The sequence below is a fragment of the Euprymna scolopes genome, chromosome 12, assembly GCF_053919585.1.
Source record: "Euprymna scolopes isolate OS-2025 chromosome 12, ASM5391958v1, whole genome shotgun sequence".
Lineage (NCBI taxonomy): Eukaryota > Metazoa > Mollusca > Cephalopoda > Sepiida > Sepiolidae > Euprymna > Euprymna scolopes.
Window position 1 is genome coordinate 152497341 of NC_136493.1, and position 22500 is coordinate 152519840.

At 32.7% G+C, this 22500-nt stretch overlaps 1 protein-coding gene across 1 annotated transcript in view; it reads right to left on the reverse strand.

Moving 5' to 3' along the window:
• Positions 1-704: 704 nt before the first annotated feature.
• Positions 705-22500, reverse strand: part of LOC145291560 (NACHT and WD repeat domain-containing protein 2-like) — a 119464-nt gene continuing 97668 nt past the window's right edge. Inside the window, exons 5-8 of the mRNA XM_080137623.1 lie at positions 22476-22500; positions 17332-17554; positions 9816-10146; positions 705-4701 (exon numbers count right to left, since the gene is read on the reverse strand). The exon at positions 22476-22500 is cut by the window's right edge and continues 120 nt beyond it. Coding sequence (XP_079993749.1) covers positions 922-4701; positions 9816-10146; positions 17332-17554; positions 22476-22500 — 4359 coding nt within the window. The 3' untranslated portion in view covers positions 705-921. The remainder of the gene's footprint in view (positions 4702-9815; positions 10147-17331; positions 17555-22475) is intronic.

The window sequence follows — 22500 nt, forward strand, 5'->3', positions numbered from 1 at the left end:
ACCACGGAATGTGTGACGGAGTTCGTCTGAGCGGTACTGTCTTACCCACCGTATAGTCCTGACCTGGAACCGCCAGATTTTCACTTGTTCGGATCGCTGAAGGACGCATTACTTTGACAGCATTTCTCCGACGACAATGCCGCAATCGCAGCCGTGAAAAAATGGAACGCTTGGCACGCGTTGACTTTTACGACCGATACATTAAGGCTCTCGTTCATAGCATGCAAAAATGCACTGACTATATAGAAAAATAAATTCTTGCCAAAAAAGGTCGCCCGTTGTAACGGTATCACTCCTGTCTTCGTGATTCTACAACGTTTTTAGTTAAAAATTGGATGCATTATTTTTGGAACGACTTTTATCTCATCCTTACATCGCGTTTGTTTTCGTTCTTTTACTTTATTAATATTTTTTTTTCTTTTATCTATTGTAACATCATTTTTATAATTGTAACATCATTTTTATAATTGTAACATCAGTTTTATAATTGTAACATCAGTTTTATAAAATAAATCCTATGTCTATGCCGTATTTCCTATTCTTTTTAGTTCATCATAAGAATGATTTTTATACAATCAAGCGGTCAGATATTTTCTATTTTTTCAATGGCGGATTTCCAGAAAAGCGAGGAGATAAGTCAGTTTGTCATACATAATAGGTTACACAACTGTTTCACATGAAAAAATACGATAAAACTCGATTGGTAGATAAATTATATTTTTACTTGTAATTATTTTTATACTTGATGATTTTTCATAATTTTTTATGATAATTTCGACATGACGCGTAAGTACGTAAAAGTGTTTTTCCCTGAAATGCATTTGTTCGAAAAGCTGATATACTGCACAAGCATCTTACAAATGGCTTTGTAGAGATACACGATAAACTCAGGTGTGAGTAATTTTGTAGCACGCAAAGATTTTAGGACAAAATACAAGCCCTCGAGTGTTGGTTATGAAGGGCTAGTCCGGCCTTTGCCACAAACCTAGTGACATGAAGTGTGGCACCAAATTGTTCCTTGTTTAAAATCATTTCGCCATTAGCGTCAAACTGTTGCTGGGTACCCTGCGTGACCTGCCGTACAGGTAGCGATCGAAGATAATCGAGATTCTCTTGATATTCTGGGTCGGCAATTGTTAGAAGAGTCAGGCTTCCATCGACGGCCCCGATGGCCACTGATGTCCCCGACGAAGTCCCCGCCATGCCGTTGATAGCAGCATGGGTCTTAAAGTTAGCGATCATTTTCGCGTCAGAGACACGAAACACCCGAATGGTTCGGCGGCCTGAATGATAGTACACCACGTGTTGGTCATTCTTGGTGAAAAGAACCTGAATGCTGAAAACACCTTCGGCGACTCGTGGAATTAAAGTCTTTAATGTTTTACCATGTTTAAGTTCCATAATCTCAAGACCTCCCCTTGAGGGAGCATAGAGGCCCTGCTTTCCACTCTTGATAGCCATACCATTCCATCGAAGCACGGAACGGAGTAGAGTTTTCTTCTTTAGATCAATTATGTTACCCTTCTCACAGTCGACGACCACGATCTGATGAGCGTCGTGCGGCATGGCGACCACTTCCATAACTTCTTTATAATTGGAATACTTTAATTGCATCGTGTATTGTAGGTTCCCTGTCTTCGCGCTGTAGATGTTGATGGTGTCGCAGCTCTTGTCGGTGGCTGGAACAGCCAACTGCAAGCCATTGCACGTTATAACCGGTTTGTAGAACTTTCTCATGTTATATTCGAACTTATACGCCTCGTCACCATCTGGAAAAATGAAACATGCGCCTCGTCCTTTCTCCTCGTTGACGAGCGAAAAACAAATAACTCGCGTGTCATCTTCGTTAAGAAAAATTACGCGAGCATCTTTCTGGGCAATCTTCTTCATCATTTTCCCAGTGCCAACCTCCCAGAATACAACACCGGCTGATTCTGCTACAATCACATGTCGACCATCTTTGGTTATCAGCGCGCTGGATATAATCGAATTGTGAGATCCGCCTGGAAGATTGTGCACTAACTTTCCTCTTTCAACATTCCAAACGCCGATGCCATTACGGGTGGTTGTTACACCCAAGTTGACATTTTCAGCCAGGTTAATCGATTCGATTGGTTTTTCTAGACGATCTATTGAATGAACGTCTTCCAAAATGTTATCAAAATTCCAGACTTTGATAGTTTTATCAATCGACGAAGATATCACCTTGTTCTTCTTGCCTCGGACAGCGTCCATCGCAATTATCCTGCCGAAATGTGCGTCCAATACTTTAACCATATTGCCTTGTTTGACGTCCCACACGTAAAGGTTACGTCGAACACCAGCCACGACGAAGTGGTTGTTTTTCGTAAAGGCGACTAAGCTATTTAACTGATTCTTTGTCGGGATATTTCGAACTCCGTGTGGCAGCTTCAGGTCTTTTGCAGTATCCTTCTTCAGGTCATAGAGTCTGTAAGCAAACGGAATTGTTACAATGAGATAGGATTCGTCGTCAGAGATCGCCATTGAAAAGACCGGCTCGATGTTATTGTCCAATGTTCGTTCGTAGCGCCAACGTTGACCGTTCAGCCTGTAGGCAACGATCGCGTTATCGCTGATCTCAATGCAAGTGTACAACAGCGTTTTGTCCTTGTTAAGCACGATGCCGCTGTGAAATTCAAATGGTTCAATAGATTGGTGAGACACCTCAAGCGTCATGGCGTTGTCGTCTTCCTCCCCGCTTTTGAGAAAGACGAAATGCTTCCCATCGTTGGCAAACGATATCGATAGGATTGGCATCTTTAATTCTGATTGGAAACTATCGATAAACTTTCCTTCGATCGTCATTAAATACCATTCTCTGTCCTTCCACACTGCCAGATGCGTGTTCGATACGGACGTACCCATCAACTGACCCTTGTCGATCCCTTTAGGTTCGTTAATGATATAACAATCACCAGTATGAATCAAGCAGACGACAATTTGTTTGTTATTCGTATAACCGACCGCGTATTTATCGCTTGGCGATATTGACAAATTCTGCATAATTCCCTCAATCTTTGGAGATACTGTCCGAACTACATCTCCAGTTGAGAGATCCCAGATGATAAATTTATTTGAGACAGATACTACATACCGACCGTCGGCAGTAACAGCTATGCCAAACGGAGCAAATGGGTGGCCTTCCAATGAATACTGTAATGGCCCACCGGGTGTTTGAAGGCAGTGGTGTCCAGGAATAAGGGCGCAGTTGTTCAATCCCTCGCTTTCACACTGGTCAATAAGATTGTGTATTTTCTCAAGGCTGTTGTAGTAGGGTAGAAGCCGCCCAATAATCTGAGGTCCTACCATGTCCGGATAATGGTTCAGGACAGAGCTGGAGAGACGAATGGCGTCGGCGATTAGTTTCACTTCTTTGTCATACGTGTGATCAAGTAGGTCTTCCAGATCGGCAAGAAGGCTCTGTAAAGGCATTGAGCTGAGTTTGGCGTGCAGCCAACGGTAGTTAAAGATCACTTTCTCGTACAGATCGTCGTAACGATGGGAACGTATGAGCGAGTAGGGGAGTTCGCTTAGTTTTCGCAAATTGTATCTCGTAACAACACCATCCGAGTTGCGAAACACAAGCGGCTGAAGAGGAACTTTTCGATCCCCCTCACCGTGTTTTTCTTCCAAGCTGAATCTTTGTCTTTGTAATTCCGAATACTCGAATGGTTTCGGGATCCCACCGCCCCAGGTGCCTATGAAATACTCGGCCAAGTTGGACTGAATCTCGCTAACGAAGTTTAGGTTTTTCAGATAGCGTTCCTTGGCTGCATCGATAAACTGCCGATGATACCAGTTGATAACGTTGACCCCATCAGCTTCTCTTTCACTCAGATAGCCTGGAAGGTCGTTTCGAATGCGTGTCCATAGCAAAGGAGGAATGCGTCGAGTCGGTGGTAAGTGATATTGGTAGACGTCGTTCAGTACTTTTTCGTCCAGGGAGAGCAGATCTTCCAGCTCTGTTTCCGATAATCCACTCTTCGAGGCGGTGATGTACCCGAGTGCATGTGAGACCAATGTCTTACCATGTTGATTCTCGATTTTTTCAAAGAGTTTCGTGATGCTGTCGTGAATCGAATGTCCTAATTGGTTTGGTTGGTACTTCTTATACGATTTCCAACGGCAAATTTCATCAAAGACTAATTTCACGTATAAAGGCAAGTTACATTTCGCAATGGCCTCGTTGACCACAACCCAATGTTCGTCACTTATATTGCGATTGGCGTTTTGAAGCCAGTGCTTCAAAATTGTGCTGCTTAAATTCTGTCCAAGTGGCAGGATCTGAACGTAGTTCTCTTTGCTTTCCACAATCGTTTTTAGATTGTCGAGAATGTTAAAATAATTTGGCAACGTCGAAACGATTAGTTTAACATTCGGGGCCAACTTACGAGGCAGCCATGCGAGTTCGTGGGCGCCCCCGGCGGCCGATAATTGGTCGAGTGAATCAAGAAAGATAATCAATGGCTTTTTAGGACTGGCTGAGTACATTAATTTCTTGAAATACTGAATAAGAGGGGCCAATTCGTCTGGGATTTCTTCTTCCGGGAGATCGTAGACGTATACTAGTTGTTTTGATAGGGTCGTTAGGAGAGGGACGATGCTGGAACTGCATGGCGTCGTGCCAAGAAACCGTAGAATCATAACCGTCTTCTTGTTGGAACTGAACCATTTTGAAACCTAAAAAATGCAATGTTTTAATATTTAAAATTGTGTTATTTATTTAAATAAGAAAGAGAATTCGAAAAATTTTAAAATTACAAAAAAAAAAGCAAAAACACTTCATGTTAGTAAACAATATTTGTCTGAATGAAAACATGCTGCCTAAATACACAGTATATATATATACATATATATATATATACATATATATATATGTATATATACATATGTATATATATATATATATATATATATATATATATATATATATATATATATATATAATTTTTTTAAAGCCAAAGACAATACGGAGAAAGACCGGAATTATGAAAGTAAAGAAAGAAAACAAAGAAATGTAGACGGGTTTGGTTGAGTAGAGGAGTGTCTAGTCTTTATTCGTCCAGCTTTCCTCACCTCAATGTATAATTATTTATAACCAAGTTGCTGGCATGTCCGGTGTATGCAAAGTCCGTGGGTGGTATGGAACTTTGATTAATTTCGAGAGAAAGAGACCCCTCTTTTTCAAAAGACAAAAGTGGATTCAAGATGGCGGAAAAGAACGTGACAGGACTGCAAAAACAGGGCAGGGTCAGTTGGGGGTAATTTTATTTTACCTGTTTATTTTTTTATTATTTCTGTTGTAAGCTTTGATTATATATATATATATATATATATATATATATATATATATATTATTTTTCTTTTATTTTATACAATAGTGTATAATTTATTATTATTATTATTATTACTGTTATTGCTATTGTTATCGTTATTATTATTATTATGATTGTTATTGTTGTTATTATTATGCGGACAAGGGGCTTCATTCTTTACAATAATAGTATCGCAGTGAAGATTCACGTGACCTATTGTGTGAGGGGAGGGAGAAGATAACAGTTTAAGACCTTATATATACTAGTATAAAACATATATATAATAATAATAATAATAATAATAATAATAATAATAATAATAATAATAATAATAATAATACATTAAAAAGAGATAAAATAAAATTATCGATTATGTTTTAAACGCCCGATTCCGATACAATGCCCGATTTCAATTTTGATTTTTAAATAAAATCTATTTAGTTATAGGTTTGTTTATTTACTTATGTTTTAGATCATCACAAAAAATGTACAAATGTATATTTTCGCAAATCTAGGGAAGAAGTTATCTATATCAAAATTATGGAAAATTAAGTTTTAATTAAAAAAATAAACCGAACAATAAACGATTTAAAAAATCATTTTCGACATCGGAAAAGAGGCACAAAATTCTCCGATTCCGATACCCCAACAAGTGTTTACGATTCCGATGCTGATTCCAATTTATCGTTCAATGCGAATAGTGTATTACTGAAATTCCATATATTAAGGAGAACATCTTTTTGTATTTGAATAATTAAAACATTTCCTCATTCATATTGTAAATTTTTCATCATTTTAATTTATCGTTTGCCAATGCTCAATCGATAATATCGAGGGTTTTATCACAATAGGATATATATATATATATATATATATATATATATATATATATATATATGCATATATATATATATATATATATATATATATATATATATATATATATATATACTAGCAAAAGTACTCGTCGTTGACTGGGTTCAAAAACAGCCTACAGAAAATGGACTCTGATTTATGAAAGTATGATAGGTTATGAAAAGGAAGGGTTGTAAAGACATAGCTTCGAATTTGGGGGTATCAAAACCAAAGCAAAATATGATGAAAGTAAAAATAAAGTAGATAAACCCCATAATTTATTATACCATACCTGTTCACATTGAAACACTTATCACAATATTCTATGGAGGCCAGGCGCGAACGCAGACCCCACAATTTCATTATACCATCCCTATTTAAGTTAAAACATACTTATCAAAATATTCTTATGTACATCTATCTCAAAAACACTTGTAAACGTTTTTTTATTTTTAAATTTTTTATTTCCATACTTTGTGGACCAGGTGCGTACGCAGACACCACACTTTTAATGAATCATCATTATGCCATATCAAACAAACCTATTCCTGTGTCTCGATACATCTTCTATCATTATATGTAATCAGTTTTCTATAATAGTCAACCATATAGGAGCCTATTCGTGACCAGACACACACACACACACACACACACACACACACACACAGATGTTCAGCTTTATATTATATTATATTATATATATATATATATATATATATATATATATATATATACTAGCAAAAGTACCCGTCGTTGATTGGGTCCAAAAACAGCCTACAGAAAATGGACTCTGATTTATGAAAGTATGATAGGTTATGAAAAGGAAGGGTTGTAAATTTGGGTTGAATTTGGGGTATGAAAACCAAAGCAAAATATGAGGAAAGTAAAAATAAAATAGATAAACCCCATAATTTATTATACCATACCTGTTCACACTGAAACACTTATCACAATATTCTGTGGATCTATATTAAAAACCTTGTTAAAAATGTGTGACATATTTCCATTCTATGAAGGTCAGGTGCGAACGAACATCCCATAATTTTATTATACCATATTTTTTTCAAACTGAAACATAATTATCAAAGTATACTTACGCAGATAGATATGAAAAGTCTTTATTAAAGTTTGTGCCTATTTCCATTCTATGGAGGCCAGGCGCGAACGCAGGCCCCACAATGTTATTATACCATCCCTATTTAAGTGAAAACATACTTATCAAACTATTATTATGTACATCTATATCAAAAACACTTGTAAACGTTTTTTGTTTTTAATTTTCATTTTTTTTATTTCCATACTTTGTGGAACAGGCGCGAACGCAGATCCCACAATTTTAATGAACGACTGTTCTGCCAGATCAAACATACCCATTCCTGTGTCTCGATACATCTATCATTATATGTAATCAGTTTTTTAAAATAGTCAACCATATAGGAGCCTATTCGTGACCACACACACACACACACGCGCACACACACAGAGGTTTATATTATATTATATATATATATATATTATATAGATAATAATATTATATTATATATATATAATATTATATTATATTGTATTATATATATATATATATATATATATATATATATATATATATATATATATATATATATATATATATATTAGCAGTTCAGCCCGGTTTTTTTATTATTGTATCTATGAACAAAATTGGACGAACGAAAGAAATGTTTTCTTTCTTAAGGACATTCTTTGATCCCTTTTCTTTTGTAAAAGAGATAATATTCTCGAAATATTAAAACCTCCACCATCCCAGTTATATCAAACATTAAGTTCATATTGATTGATTTGTGTTGTGTTTATCTTGAAAAATAAATGGATATACGAAGTTAAAAATAACAAAACAAATAAAACCTTCTTTCGTTTGTCTATTTTTGTTCATACGTCATACCAATTCAAAAGCCGGTTCCCTACATTGCTATAGCCTTCTTATATTCCTCTATATCTATTTACTAGCAATGCTTCAAGCAAACTACCATTCTCTATTCTCTCTCTCTCTCTCTCTCTCTCTCTCTATATATATATATATATATATATATATATATATATATATATATATATATATATATATATATATATATATATAGCTATTTTATACAAAAGGACACTAGTATTCTATGTATTTGCAATCACCAGTGCAGGAACTGAAAATATTCGCTACTCGAAGCATTCAAACTCTGCCACGAAACCACATTTGACTGCATTAGCAAGGGACGTTAGCTATGGGCCACCATCAATCGCCACGAGAACTCGGAAACTTTTAACCATTATAATGCCAAATACAGGCATGACGTTATTAAGACGATCTTAAGTCGCCTTGTAACAAATTTATTATCATTTGTGTATTGGAGAGTCTCTACTAAACTACTCTGTCAATTTTTGGTCTACAGACTTGAAACTTCGTATATATAGAGGATTTGGATCCGTGGAACAAATTCGATTTGGTGTTTAGCCGGTAAAACTGCTGCTGAGGGGGTTACTATTTAAAAAATTAAACTAGGCAGGCATAAGTCGACTAAAATGTGTATCTTCTGTGCATAAACAAATAAACATTTATATTTTTAACAGCGCTATTTTTTTGCGTTTGTATATTATTTTTATATAGTTTATATGGACTTAGCTGAGACGCCGGGCAGATAGCTAGTATATATATATATATATATATATATATATATATATATATGTGTATGTGTGTGTGTGTGTGTGTGTGTGTGTGTGTGTGTGTGTGTGTGTGTACAAGTAATCTTGCCTGTATGTGTGCGAAACGGTTTCTACTAAACTACTCTGTTATCCTTGGGACTACGAACTTAAAATTTGATATATAGGGTATAGGACCTATGGAACAAATTTACTTTTGTTTTTATCCGATAAAAATAGCTGCTAAGGAGTAAAAAGTATAAAAATGTGAAATTTGGTAGACGCTAATCAACTAACAATGTATTTTCTATGCATGCACAAATATACATTTACACGTTTAACTACGGCAATTGTTAAAGTTTCTATATGCATGTGGACTTAGCTCAGACTATAACGAATAACGTTAGTGAAGAACTACATGTTTTGATATCGATTCTAACTGATAGCACCCAAGTCATACTCTTTTTTAAGTTTTGAAATTGCTATCTGTTGTGGAGACGCCCACTAATAAACGTAGGTGGATGAGTGAGATATATAAAGGTATCAATCACCAATACCGGAGGGAGTTCTGCAACGACCGCCAAATAAGCAAGACGCCTATGTTGCCTCCACTAAGACATACAACACGCCACCTATATATCCAACTGAAGTATATCTGAAGACATGTAAATATGTATATAAATTTTCTGCCTAATATATTATTGTTATACCTTTACTTTCCGTGTTCTTGTTAATTATTTGTGCAGACACAACACTATCATATAATGGGAAACATATAGTAATCAACAGAGAATTGTCAAATTGCTAACAAATTAAAAGTCTTTTCCTTATTCTAAATTCAAATCTAACCGGAAAAACTTCGGTGTGGAAAACTTTAAAATAAAACAAAAATTGAAAGGATTTTTCAGTTTTCACTTATGAAAATTTTTTTTTTTTCTTTTTTTTTTCACGATTTACCTGGCTTGCACTTTTCGCCATGAGAGACGTTTTCCCGCAGCCACTTTCGCCATACATAATAAAGGGTTGGTCACTTTTCCCAATAACATACTGATGCACCTGCTCGACCACTTCCTCTCGTCCCTGGAACATCTTGCAGAATTGTTGACAGGCATGCATGTGCTGCAATGTTTCCGTGTAAATAATGTCGTTGGACAGTTTTACTTGTCTTTCCATGGCAGCAGTCACCTGACCTGTGACCGCTTTGAAAAAATGATCGCAAAACTCCTCCAAGTACTCCTTGTGTGTTTCACGGTCGATACCTTCTTGTCCACTCCATTCCACAGAGAATCTGGGGAAAATCAAACATGGAGAGATTTCTAAATACCCCACCATTAAATCGGCGCGTTTGTGATGAAAATTTAAATAAAATATATTTTTCAGTTTGTCAGAAAGTGACAAAAATGCTTTTTAAAACTTGAAGAGTGTCATATAATAAATCCAAAATTATAAAATAATATTTAAAACTTTAGCGTAGAAAATGATAAATCCCAAATTATAAAATAACATTTAAAACTTCAGCGTGACAAATAATAAATCAAACATTATAAAATCATATTTAAAGCTTCAGCGTGACAAATAATCAATAAAAATTATAAAATGATATTTAAAACTTCAGCGTGACAAATAATAAATTAAAAATTATCAGCGTGACAAATAATAAATAAAAATTAAAAAATAATATTTAAAACTTCAGCGTGACAAATAATAAATCAAAAATTATCAGCGTGATAAATAATAAATCAAAAATTATAAAATAATATTTAAAACTTCAGCGTGACAAATAATAAATCAAAAATTATAACATAATATTTAAAAGTTCAGCGTGACAAATAATAAATCAAAAATTATAAAATAATATTTAAAACTTCAGCGTGACAAATAATAAATTAAAAATTATCAGCGTGACAAAAAATAAATCAAAAATTATAAAATAATATTTAAAATTTCAGCGTGACAAATAATAAATCAAAAATTATAAAATAATATTTAAAACTTCAGCGTGACAAATAATAAATCAAAAATTATCAGCGTGTCAAATAATAAATCAAAAATTATAAAATAATATTTAAAACTTCAGGGTGACAAATAATAAATCAAAAATTATCAGCGTAACAAATAATCAATAAAAATTATAAAATAATATTTAAAACTTCAGCGTGACAAATAATAAATCAAAAATTATCAGCGTGACAAATAATGAATAAAAAATTATAAAATAATATTTAAAACTTCAGCGTGACAAATAATAAATCCAAAATTATAAAATAATATTTAAAACTTAGCGTGACAAATAATAAATCCAAAATTATGAAATAATATTTAAAACTTAACGTGACAAATAATAAATCAAAAATTATAAAATAATATTTAAAACTTCAGCGTGACAAGTAATAAATCCAAAATCATAAAATAATCATAAAGCCTATAGGTTTTGGCAATAGGTTACTGGACTATGAAGCTTTTTACAATGAAGTAACAAAACAGCGGAATGATGAAGATAATTAAATCAATGAGTCAAACGAGCTGGAACAAAGGAAGCAGGAAATAGATCAGACATGTCGTAAAAGTATTTATAGAAATGACTTAGACTAGCAATAGAGAGAGAGAGAGAGAGAGAGAGAGAGAGAGAGAGAGAGAGAGAGAGAGAAGGAGAGAGGTTGCAGAGAAAAGGAAAGAGGGAGACTTATCAAATTATTTTTTTCTGTGTTCATAATAGTTCATTCCTTTCATTTCCTTTTATAAAATAGTTTCATGTCATGACTGGAACGACTTTCAGTTTACTTAAAATATTTCACTATACGAGCGGGAGGGGGAGGGGCTTAAAGTACGCTCAAATATAATATTTTAATTTTTCCAGATTTCGTACATATTATATAATAATTAAGAATTTTTCTTTAATATATTCCCTTCTTTAAATTATTGATGGATTAATAAATATTATAATTTAGTCAATGTTTATTTTAATCAATGTTTTTTGTTTATATGTACATGCACATATATGTATGCGTGTGCGTGCATATGAGAGAGAGAAACACTTATATATATATATATATATATATATATATATATATATGCATATATATATGTATATATATATATATATATGCATATATATATGTATATATATATATATATATATATATATATATATATATATGCATATATATATGTATATATACATATATATATATATATAAAATATATATATACATATATATATGCGTATATATATGTATATATATACATATGCATATATCTATCTATCTATCTATCTATCTATCTATATATATATATATATATATATATATATATATATATATATATACGAGTTAATAAAACATGTTAAAAAACACTTTGAAGTGAGTTAAAAACATATTTAATCTGAAAAGGAAACACTAGATAAATGGATAGGCCTTAATCCGCGGAGTTTCGAAGAAATACTTTCCTTCTCATCAGAGGGTAGGAATTATCAAAATGCGGGATCGGATTTTGCATGCAAAAGTATTTGATGAAACAACAAGTAAGTCAAAGATCTTACTTGATAACAAAAAGTGAAGCAGAGAGAATATGGTGAAGAAAAAGGTGATTACACATGAATGGATAGTCTGGTGGAAGATAAAAAATCCAGTGACGTAAAATCCAAATGTAAAACTTCAAGAAAGTTAAAAGAATTTCCATTTGTAAAAGTAAAATCCAAGGAAATCCCGCAATTGGAAGAAGATTGTTCATAATAATCCAAAGGCAGAAATCCATGGAATAATTCACAAAAATGTGTACAAGGAAAAAAGAAAAGATTCCAATAATATTAATAAAAGAAAAATTATTATTTTATATATATATATATATATATATATATATATATATATATATATATATGGTCGTGATTTCAAAAGTAAAAAAAAAGTTTTAGGTGCCATCAGCTATAACCGAAACTCTAGCATTCAAAGCTGGTGACGTTACCACTGTGTCAACGTAACACGCATATGAACCGATTTAAAATAAAAATTAACAATAAACTAAAGAGGAATGTACAAAGCATATAACGATTTTACCAATTTTGACCGATTTTTGACCCCTTATAAACAACTTTAGCGGCTTAAGACCCATAAAAGAACGGCCCGTAAAAAATCCAATCATTTGAGGCCCCTAGCGCCGCTATGCGACTTTTTGTTTCGGAGGAGATAGAGTTTGAAAACATGGAGATAAACAGACATATGGCCTTCCTTTTGCTCAGGCGTAAAATACGCTTAAATATGATATTTTAATTTATCCATATTTCGTTTATATTAATATAGAGTCGTGATTCAAAAGTTAAAAAAGTATTTACGTGCAATCAGCTAGAATCAAACCATAGCATATAAGGCTAATGGCGTTACCAATGTACGAATGTGACACGCATATAATCCGATTAATAAATAATTTAAAAAAAACTAAGATGAATGCACAACATGTATAACGATTATTCCATTTTTGACCATTTAAAAACTATTTTAAAAACAGCTAAGGACCCATAAAAGAACGGCTCGTAAAAAATCCAATCAATTGAGGACCCTAGCGCCGCTCTGCGACTTTTAGTTTCCGAGGAGATAGAGTTTGAAAATATGGAGACAGACAGACAGACATATAGCCGTTTATATATAAGATTTTCATAAGGTACGTCTAAGCATCTTTTAAAAAGATTCTATCTGTTGCCCGTCCGGCGTATCAGCATTCAGTTTGATAAATAAATCAAAGCATAACAAGTCATACAAAAAGTCTCTCTCTCTCTCTCTCTCTCTCTCTCTCTCTCTCTCTCTCTCTCTCTCTCTAATACATATATGTGCAAAAATAAACAAAAAACATGATTAAAATAAACATTGACTAAATTATGATATTTATTAATCATTCTATCATGTCTGAAAGTGACACAATGTTTAACGAGTGAGATCGGAGATGCTTGCTGTACAACTCATTTTCTCTACCAATCCAATTTATGACAACAGGACCATTGCCAGCACCCTCAAAATGCAAATCCGGACGATTCAACAGTTGAGGGCACAGATCTATGAAGTTTCCAGCCACGGTTATGGTCTTCGGTGTAGTTTCAAGTGAGGGCCACATCATGCCACCTAACATCTTCGAAATCGGCTTGAAAGTCAACACCAAAGTGTATTTGGATGTGTTTTATAGTGTGCTGATCCCCTGTTGAAATCATGTGGCCGCTAGCAGACCCTGGGTGTGACAGCAAGACTCAACGCCGGCCCACAAGTCCAAAGAGATCCAGGCTTGGCTTCAGGAGTGCTACGACTTTGTACCCGTCTCTTGCTGGCCTCGTTCCTCCCCCGACCTGAATCCGCTGAACTATTTCGTTAGATCATATGTCAAGAACATCACCAACATGACCTCTCACAACACCAAAACCAGCTGATTGTTACCATCCGCCGAGTATTCACCGAGCTCCCGCCGGCACTGTGGAAAAGGCATGCTTTCAGTTCCGGGCCCGTATCGAGGCGGTGATTGAGGCTGAAGGTGGCTACATTGAATAGATGTCAGCCTTACTACATGCCTAAGTTACCTGAATTGTTTTTTTTTTGTGTTTTAAATAAAAGTTTTAAAATAAACTGTAGTGTTGTTTTCTGTAGGGCGGCAAATTTATTGTTTCACCTTGTCGTATTTTACTTTGTTTGATGCGCTTGAGCTTAAAATAGTCTTTTCGTTAATCTGTCACGCTTAAGATAGAAATAGCTATTTTGTTTCTCTAACACATTTATGGTTGAATTGGCAGTTTTATTGGTTTGTGACGTTTCATTGTGAAATAGTACATAAATGATATCACGTTTAATTATGAAATAGATTTTTGTTTATCATCTATGTTTACGTTTAAAAAGCATTTTGTTTGTTTTTTTAAGCTTAAGTTTGAAAGACATCATTGTTTTTTAGTCATGCTTCAACGTTGAAATATAATTTTTGTTTGTTACACTTACGTTTGAAATGAAGATCTTATTTCTTTTTGTGTGGCTGGTTGTGTTTTCATTTATTTATCAAACTGAATGCTGACATGCCGGACGCGCAATAGGTAGATAGAATCTTTTTAAAAGGTGCTTCGACGTACCTTATAAAAATATAGTGAAATATGTTAAAGAAAACTCATGAAAGCCGCCCCAGCCAAGACATGAAGCCATTTTATGAAAGGAGCTAAAAGGAACGAAAAAAAAAAATGAATGTGGAACTCTTTTCCTATTGATTGTTTTCCTCCTACAGTACAGCGTTAGTCTTTTTCCAAACAAATGCCAATGAACACCTTCTGTCTTTGTGGTAATTATCTTTCGTTCTTGTTCTCTCCTTACATAAACAGTTCTTAGGAACACATGCCATAATATCTATCTCTACTATTATATAAAAGAAACTCGTTCCCTATGGATTCGGGAAAGGCCGGGCCAATTTTTTAAAATTTCACACGAAGGCACTTGATGTGTCTGGGAGTGTTTTTACGTCGGTTTGTAATGGAATGCGTCTGTATCGAAACTCGATAATCCAAAATATCCAATTAAAGAAGGAAATCCGATTTTGACCAAAGTTAACACTGTTATACAACCTAACATCACAAGTGCATTTGAGAAGTTTATTCATTGCACAAGCAAAAATATCTAGCCTATAAAATCAACTTTAGATTTCTTTTATCTACATGGGAACGTTCGAAATGAATGTTTCTTTTTAGAGCACAATTGAATCCTTGACTTTTGTACATGTAACTTTAATTCAAGTGATTATGTAAAAATAATTTAATAAACTCAACAATTGGAAGTTTGATAGACAGGACCGCATTCAAAATGAATGTTTCTGTTTAGAACACGGTTGAACCATGATACTTGACTTTTGCAGTGTAAACTTATTTACAGATATTTTTTATAAAATCAATAGATGCATAAATTCTCTCGAATGCAATGTAGACTATAATGTATTGTGAATTATAATGTATTGTGAATTATAATGTATTGTGAATTATAATATATTGTGAACAAAGTTAGTGAACTATAATGTATTGTGAAGCTTCTTCCCGGTACAGTGCGGAAGCGAATCCCTAAATAGAGTAGACAATCAATCGATTTGACTAAAAATGGACGAATTCGCCGATTTCGGTAATAAAAGTTTGGGAGAGTAGAAATTTGACGATTCTCATTAAATCCCGCACAACGTTGGGTTCTCCTGCAAGTAGTAATTGTAAAAGATACTGAGACTAGCAACATCACGCCCGTGTAAGAGATGGTGCAAAAAAAAAGAAGAAAAACGGGACCAACAATATAATGGATGGATCTCTGAACCTTATACAAAGTCCTCAAACGAGACAGCAATTCATCAAAATCTGACAAATGTTAGGGTAAAATGCAACTTTATCAACAAATAACTGAATTTCACCTTCCCCAATAAACTTTTTTATTAAAAAAATTTCCAATAAATTATCGTCATTAACATTCTATTAAATTAATTTTGAAATCCTTCTTATTCGAATACATTATCTTCAAAACATTCGTTACGGTTTTCTAACCAAACTCTAAACCTAACTCTATCTAAACACTTGAGCTTTGGGCTAAAAAATTCTTAACTATTCTAAAATGCTAGTATGGATAGAAATTGGGAATGATTTTATGTTAAATTTATTGGAATGATTTTATGTTAAATTTATTGGAATGATTTTATGTTAAATTTATTGGAATGCTTTTATGTTAAATTTATTGGAATGATTTTATGTTAAATTTATTGGAATGCTTTTATGTTAAATTTATTGGAATGATTTTATGTTAAATTTATTGGAATGATTTTATGTTAAATTTATTGGAATGATTTTATGTTAAATTTATTGGAATGATTTTATGTTAAATTTATTGGAATGCTTTTATGTTAAATTTATTGGAATGATTTTATGTTAAATTTATTGGAATGCTTTTATGTTAAATTTATTGGAATGATTTTATGTTAAATTTATTGGAATGATTTTATGTTAAATTTATTGGAATGATTTTATGTTAAATTTATTGGAATGATTTTATGTTAAATTTATTGGAATGATTTTATGTTAAATTTATTGGAATGATTTTATGTTAAATTTATTGGAATGACTTTATGTTAAATTTATTGGAATAATTTTATGTTAAATTTATTAACAAAACTGATATCCCGCTTTAAATTCTAAAATCATTTTTTTATATTTTTGTTTCTTCTACTTTCCACTATCTCATTTTTAAGCGGATGGTGGAGAGGTGATTTTGCTGTGGGTGTAAATCTACAAATGCAACGACAACAACAACAACAACAACAACAACAAAACGAAAAACATCTTACTTGTGACGATCTTATATTTTAAATCAAAGAAAATAACCTCACACCGCAGTACTACGCCATATCGAACCCCAAATTAATTGAAACAAAATTGCCCGAATGAAAAAGTTTAAAAGATACAACGAAAAACAGTGGGAAATGACGATAGACTTCTTACCTGGCAATGTTACTCTCGGGTAGTTTCTTGGGTAGTTTCTCACGTAAAGCTTTCAGCAACTTTTGAGCTTCGTTGTCAACATTTCTAGCGGCAAAATCAATGAATTTGCTGGCAAATCGCAGCAACGTTACATTAATATTGCTTATCTCGCGTACGTACGCCAAACAATGGTCTTCAACGTTGGGGGCTTTCAGGATACCACGTATTACTTCTCTTTCTGTTACTGCAATACAAAAGCAATGCCAGGTGTATTATTAGTCGAGCAATGAAACAGTGAGACTCAACAAAATGTGTCGAAGCTAAGTTCACTTGCGATGATTGCTATTCCGTAATAAAGTTTTAAACAAATTTCAGATTTATTCTCAAACTATTTAATAGATGCTTTCGGAATATTGATAATAATATTCTTCATGTTTTGCTGATTCATTTGAGATATTATTTTACACATTTTTCATCTCATTATCGATCTTTTAGAAAAAAGTATTTTAGCAATTTTGGTATAGAAGATTTTTTCCGCGAATGTAAAAGATTGCGATGTCAAAGATGCAATAATAGTAACTGTATATACAACACACAGAATGACGCGAGTTTGAAACTCGCCGGAACCTAGAAAGATTAAATTTTGTTTTTATATTCAGTTTCGCAACCATCTCGTTTTTATATACATACATATGCATATACATATATATACATACATAAATTAATCATAAGGAACCATAAAAGAAATAGCTTTATTACGTTCCAAAATATTTGAGATAAGCAGTGATCATTTGAATCAATTCGATTATTTGGATTAAATAATTGTATATGCAATGTAACGTAGTCGTTATATTAAAAGGTGTAGTTGTTATCAGGCCTGTTTAACACGCAGAAGGTCGCGAGTTCGAAACTCACCAGAACCTAGAAATAGATTTTGCTTTTATATTCAGTTTCGCAACGCCCTTGTTCTGTTAGCTAAAAAGCTACCGGAAAACACCGGAAAGAATAGTTGGAGATGATTATGAATTTATGAATTCATGATAATTGAACATTATTATTAATTCAGAAATTGTATTTCGTAAATGATATTTTAGGAATGTTGAAATCTTAGTTGTTATCGTTATTGGAGTGGAATTCATGGACATTGTTTATAGTCAGAGTTGAGCTGAACAGAACATTTCTCTAAGAAATTCGAAAATCTATGGATCAAGTCAGCTGGCAACAACGTGAATCGATATACAGCGAGAAAAGAAAATAAGAACGGTACACCGACACAAGAAGGGTGCTAGCAACACAATCTTCTATACACCACCGCCGCCATCCCCACCACACGGCCATTAGATCATCAATCTGTCATCAAAACTTGTAAGTATAGAATTAAACAACGATATATTTTTATAACCAGATGCGTGTTTTCTATTTCTATTGACGAGTGTTTTAGTAAAAGAAATGATATAAATTGTTATTTTTAAAATTTAAATAGATTTTTAGGAAATTGACGACTCGATCATCATCATCATCATCATCATCATCATCATCATCATCATCATCATCATCATATTGAAATGTAACCCAAATTAGACAGTCTGAAGATACCGCGAGTCTGCTTCCCAACTGACTGCAGAACGCTTTTCTTCAAGTCTTGACAAATACTTAATCAATTTTTACCGGTTCCAACTCTTGCTCCACATTATGAACATAAAATTTGATTAAAATTATTTCTGTTCGTCTGCCTGCAGTATATTGATCTTTTCGGTGTGTTTTTTTTTATAACAAAACAGAATACATATTGAAATCCATTAATTTTAAACGATTCATTGAACACAAGCTGCTATTTTAGACACTAGTAGAGAAAGGGATTCATGCATTTCCCATTTAGACGAATGCAACAGATCTATAATTAGGGTTAGTTTAGCTCATCTCATAGTCTGTATTTGTATCCATTACAACAGTTACGTACCAAAGGGAATTATAAATTAAGAGGATCTCATAATTCTCTTTCTATTTTTCTCTTTTTTTTATCCAGTTCTGCTGCTCTACGTATTTTTCATTCTGGTGGCGATAATCAACCTGTTTGTATTTTGGTTTTGTATTTTTCTAGTTCTTTTATCACACGATCCACGCGTTTTTTTTTTTTTTTTTTTTTTGTCACTTTGTCGTCTTCAGTCTATTCTTGTTAATAAAATTGGTCAATCAATATCAATATCAACTCTTGGGTGCAACACATAGTGCATGGCCGTTAGTTTCAGAGTTCATTCTGGTGTTGCTGTTGATAGTAGATCCACGTAAAGAGGTTAAACAATAAATTTGGCCAAAAAACGTAACCAAGGGTAACGTGCTGAATCTTTGTGTGGTCAAGTGATGGCAAACAAAAAAGTCGGTCACAAGCATGTGCGTAGCTCTGGGAGATGCCGTCAAAGTTAGGTCAGATTTTAGGACGCAAAATCTTCAGACAGTGAGTGGCCATATTCTTGCAAAACAATGCCGATTGGAATGTCGGCCGATCGGAAATCGTCATCTAGGCCAAATAAAAAGAGACACAACAAGAAGAGTCAACAACAACACGAGAAAGATAGCAAAACAGTTTTCTATACACCACCATTGCCATCCCCGTCGCGGCTATCAAATTTGTCAATCTGTTATTAAAAACTTATATGTACAGAAATAAACAACGACATATTTTTATAACAAGCTGCATGTGTTTTCTATTTCCACTGACGAGTGTTTACGTACAAGAAATGACAAAAATTGTATATTTTTAAATTAAATAGACTTAAACGAAATTGACGATTGGCCATCGCCATCGTCGTCGTCGTCATCGTCGCCATCATCGTTAACAAAACGTGTTCAAATACATGAAATGCTCTGCTAAAGACTACAATATAGTGAATGCACCATTAAAGCCGGCTGTGGATCCCAAACTGTGCTGATTTATGAAAATTCACTGAGAATAGCTATTGGACTCCATCCTACTGATAGTCGCCAGCAATTCAAAACTGACTCTTCATTGCTCAAACACTGTAACGTATGTCAACAGGATACTGAGCATTTGAAAAAAGTCGCTAGAACTTTTCCTACTGAAATGAAATATTTGTGTAATCAAGTAAATAGATTTTGATTTGAAAATTACAATCCTCGGCGAATTAATGCCGAAATTATGAATTTCAATACAAAAAATAAAAATTTTTGCACAAATTTCAAATTAAACTTTGAATGCATTGTTCGAAATAATAATGACAGGTGAAATAGTGTCAGTGACAATAATATTTTCCATAGCGTCAATTTTTCTTCTAAAATGTCTAACATTGTTGGCATTTTTTTTAATGTATAAGAAATAAAATTAACTAAAACTAAGCCATATCTAATCTAAATTGCAAAAATAGCGTGATATGGAGGTGTAACTACATAACTGAAAGCAAGCAATCGCACTGATATGAGTTTTTATAACTAAAAAAATGTATATATGTTTTGTAAATATTGAATTATGTGATCATTTTTATGTAATTCTTGGCATGTTTTATTAATTTATATGTTATGGTTTTATTGTTGTTGTTAATATTGTTGATAATATAATTGGACAAGGCTTAGAAAACGATTTCTTCCTCAACAGAAAAATGTTCAACAAATACTTAACCGGAAAATTATTTTACCGAACAATATTGATTAATATTAAATTTTAAAAAGGAAGATACTTAGCTGAAGAAAGAAAACACCAAAATATTGAACCATGTTCTTTAAAGAGCAGGTGGGCTGACAAGCCATATGAGTAAGAAATATTTCCTATGCAGGGGTTTTATTTTTTTAAGTGTTCTTGAAAGTACAATTCGGCGGTACATTCTTAACTTACTTTCTATTCTCAGTAACTGATACTCTCCCTTTCATCTCAAGACTTTAGAGAATATTTACATTAAGTCTTCACTAGCTTCTATTTGTAAGCAATAAGAAAATAATCTCGAACTTAATTTGATTTCTGTTTCTCGTTTTTGTTCCTCTTTTCCTTTGCTATAATTTCCGTTATATTTCTCTCTTAATCGTGATCTTATCCTTGATTTAGTCCTGCTGACTGGCCAAGTATTAATCTATGCGGCGTTCTAACAACGTAGTACAAACGGAAACTACATTTAAATAAACGATAGAATTATAATAAGTTATAATAGTTGTAATAGTTATAATACTTAGCAGAACATATTCTCGAATCGGCGTCAAGATAGGCCTTGTCGAAAAATACTTTTTAGCATTCGTTAGAAAACTATTTAGTCAGTAAGTCATTTAATAACCTTAAATCAATGCATCAACTTGACTCTCGAATTCACTATAGTACCAATCGTAATTTAATGGATCATCAGTTGTTTACCGTAAAACATTATTTCGAGGATTTAAACAATAATTACCACACCGCTTTTTAAGGTAATATGCAAATGAGGTCGTCCCTTAAACGTTTATTTTGCAAGAATAATACTATATATATATAGGAATGAATGAAGTATTAAAGTAACGGAGCTTTTATATATATTAATCAAATTGTGAACAAACAAACAAACAGACAGGAATACGATTTTATATATATATATATATATATATATATATATATATATATATATATATATATATAATAAAAATTACAATTAAATTTACCAAAATGATCCAAGATGGTAAAATTAAAGTAAATTATAAATATTAAAGAATTAATATTTATAAAATTATCTCAGCCAGATGTAAAAGCTCGATAAAACCATATATATATATATATATATATATATATATATATATATATATATATATATATAACGAATGATAAAAAATATTTTTTGTATAGTTTTAAAGGTTAAAAACTTCAAAGACTATATATATATATATATATATATATATATATATATATATATATATATATATATATATATTGAAACGCATAAGTATGAGATACATGTTTTTTTGTCTTAACTCTAGTTTATGTTGACCATTTTGCCTCATATTTGGTTTTGGTAAGTAATTTAAGTTGTTTTGTATGCGGAAAGAAAATTTTTTAAAATACTCATGGTTGAATCCATTTTAAGAAATAAATAGTCCCAATCCTAATTCCTTACAGCATCACAACTGTTTTAAAACTCTTCTGACTTTGGCAATTATTTCTATAGATAAAAATATTGTAAAGAATTGAAACTTACCTGACATGAAAAAGTTGTGCATTTG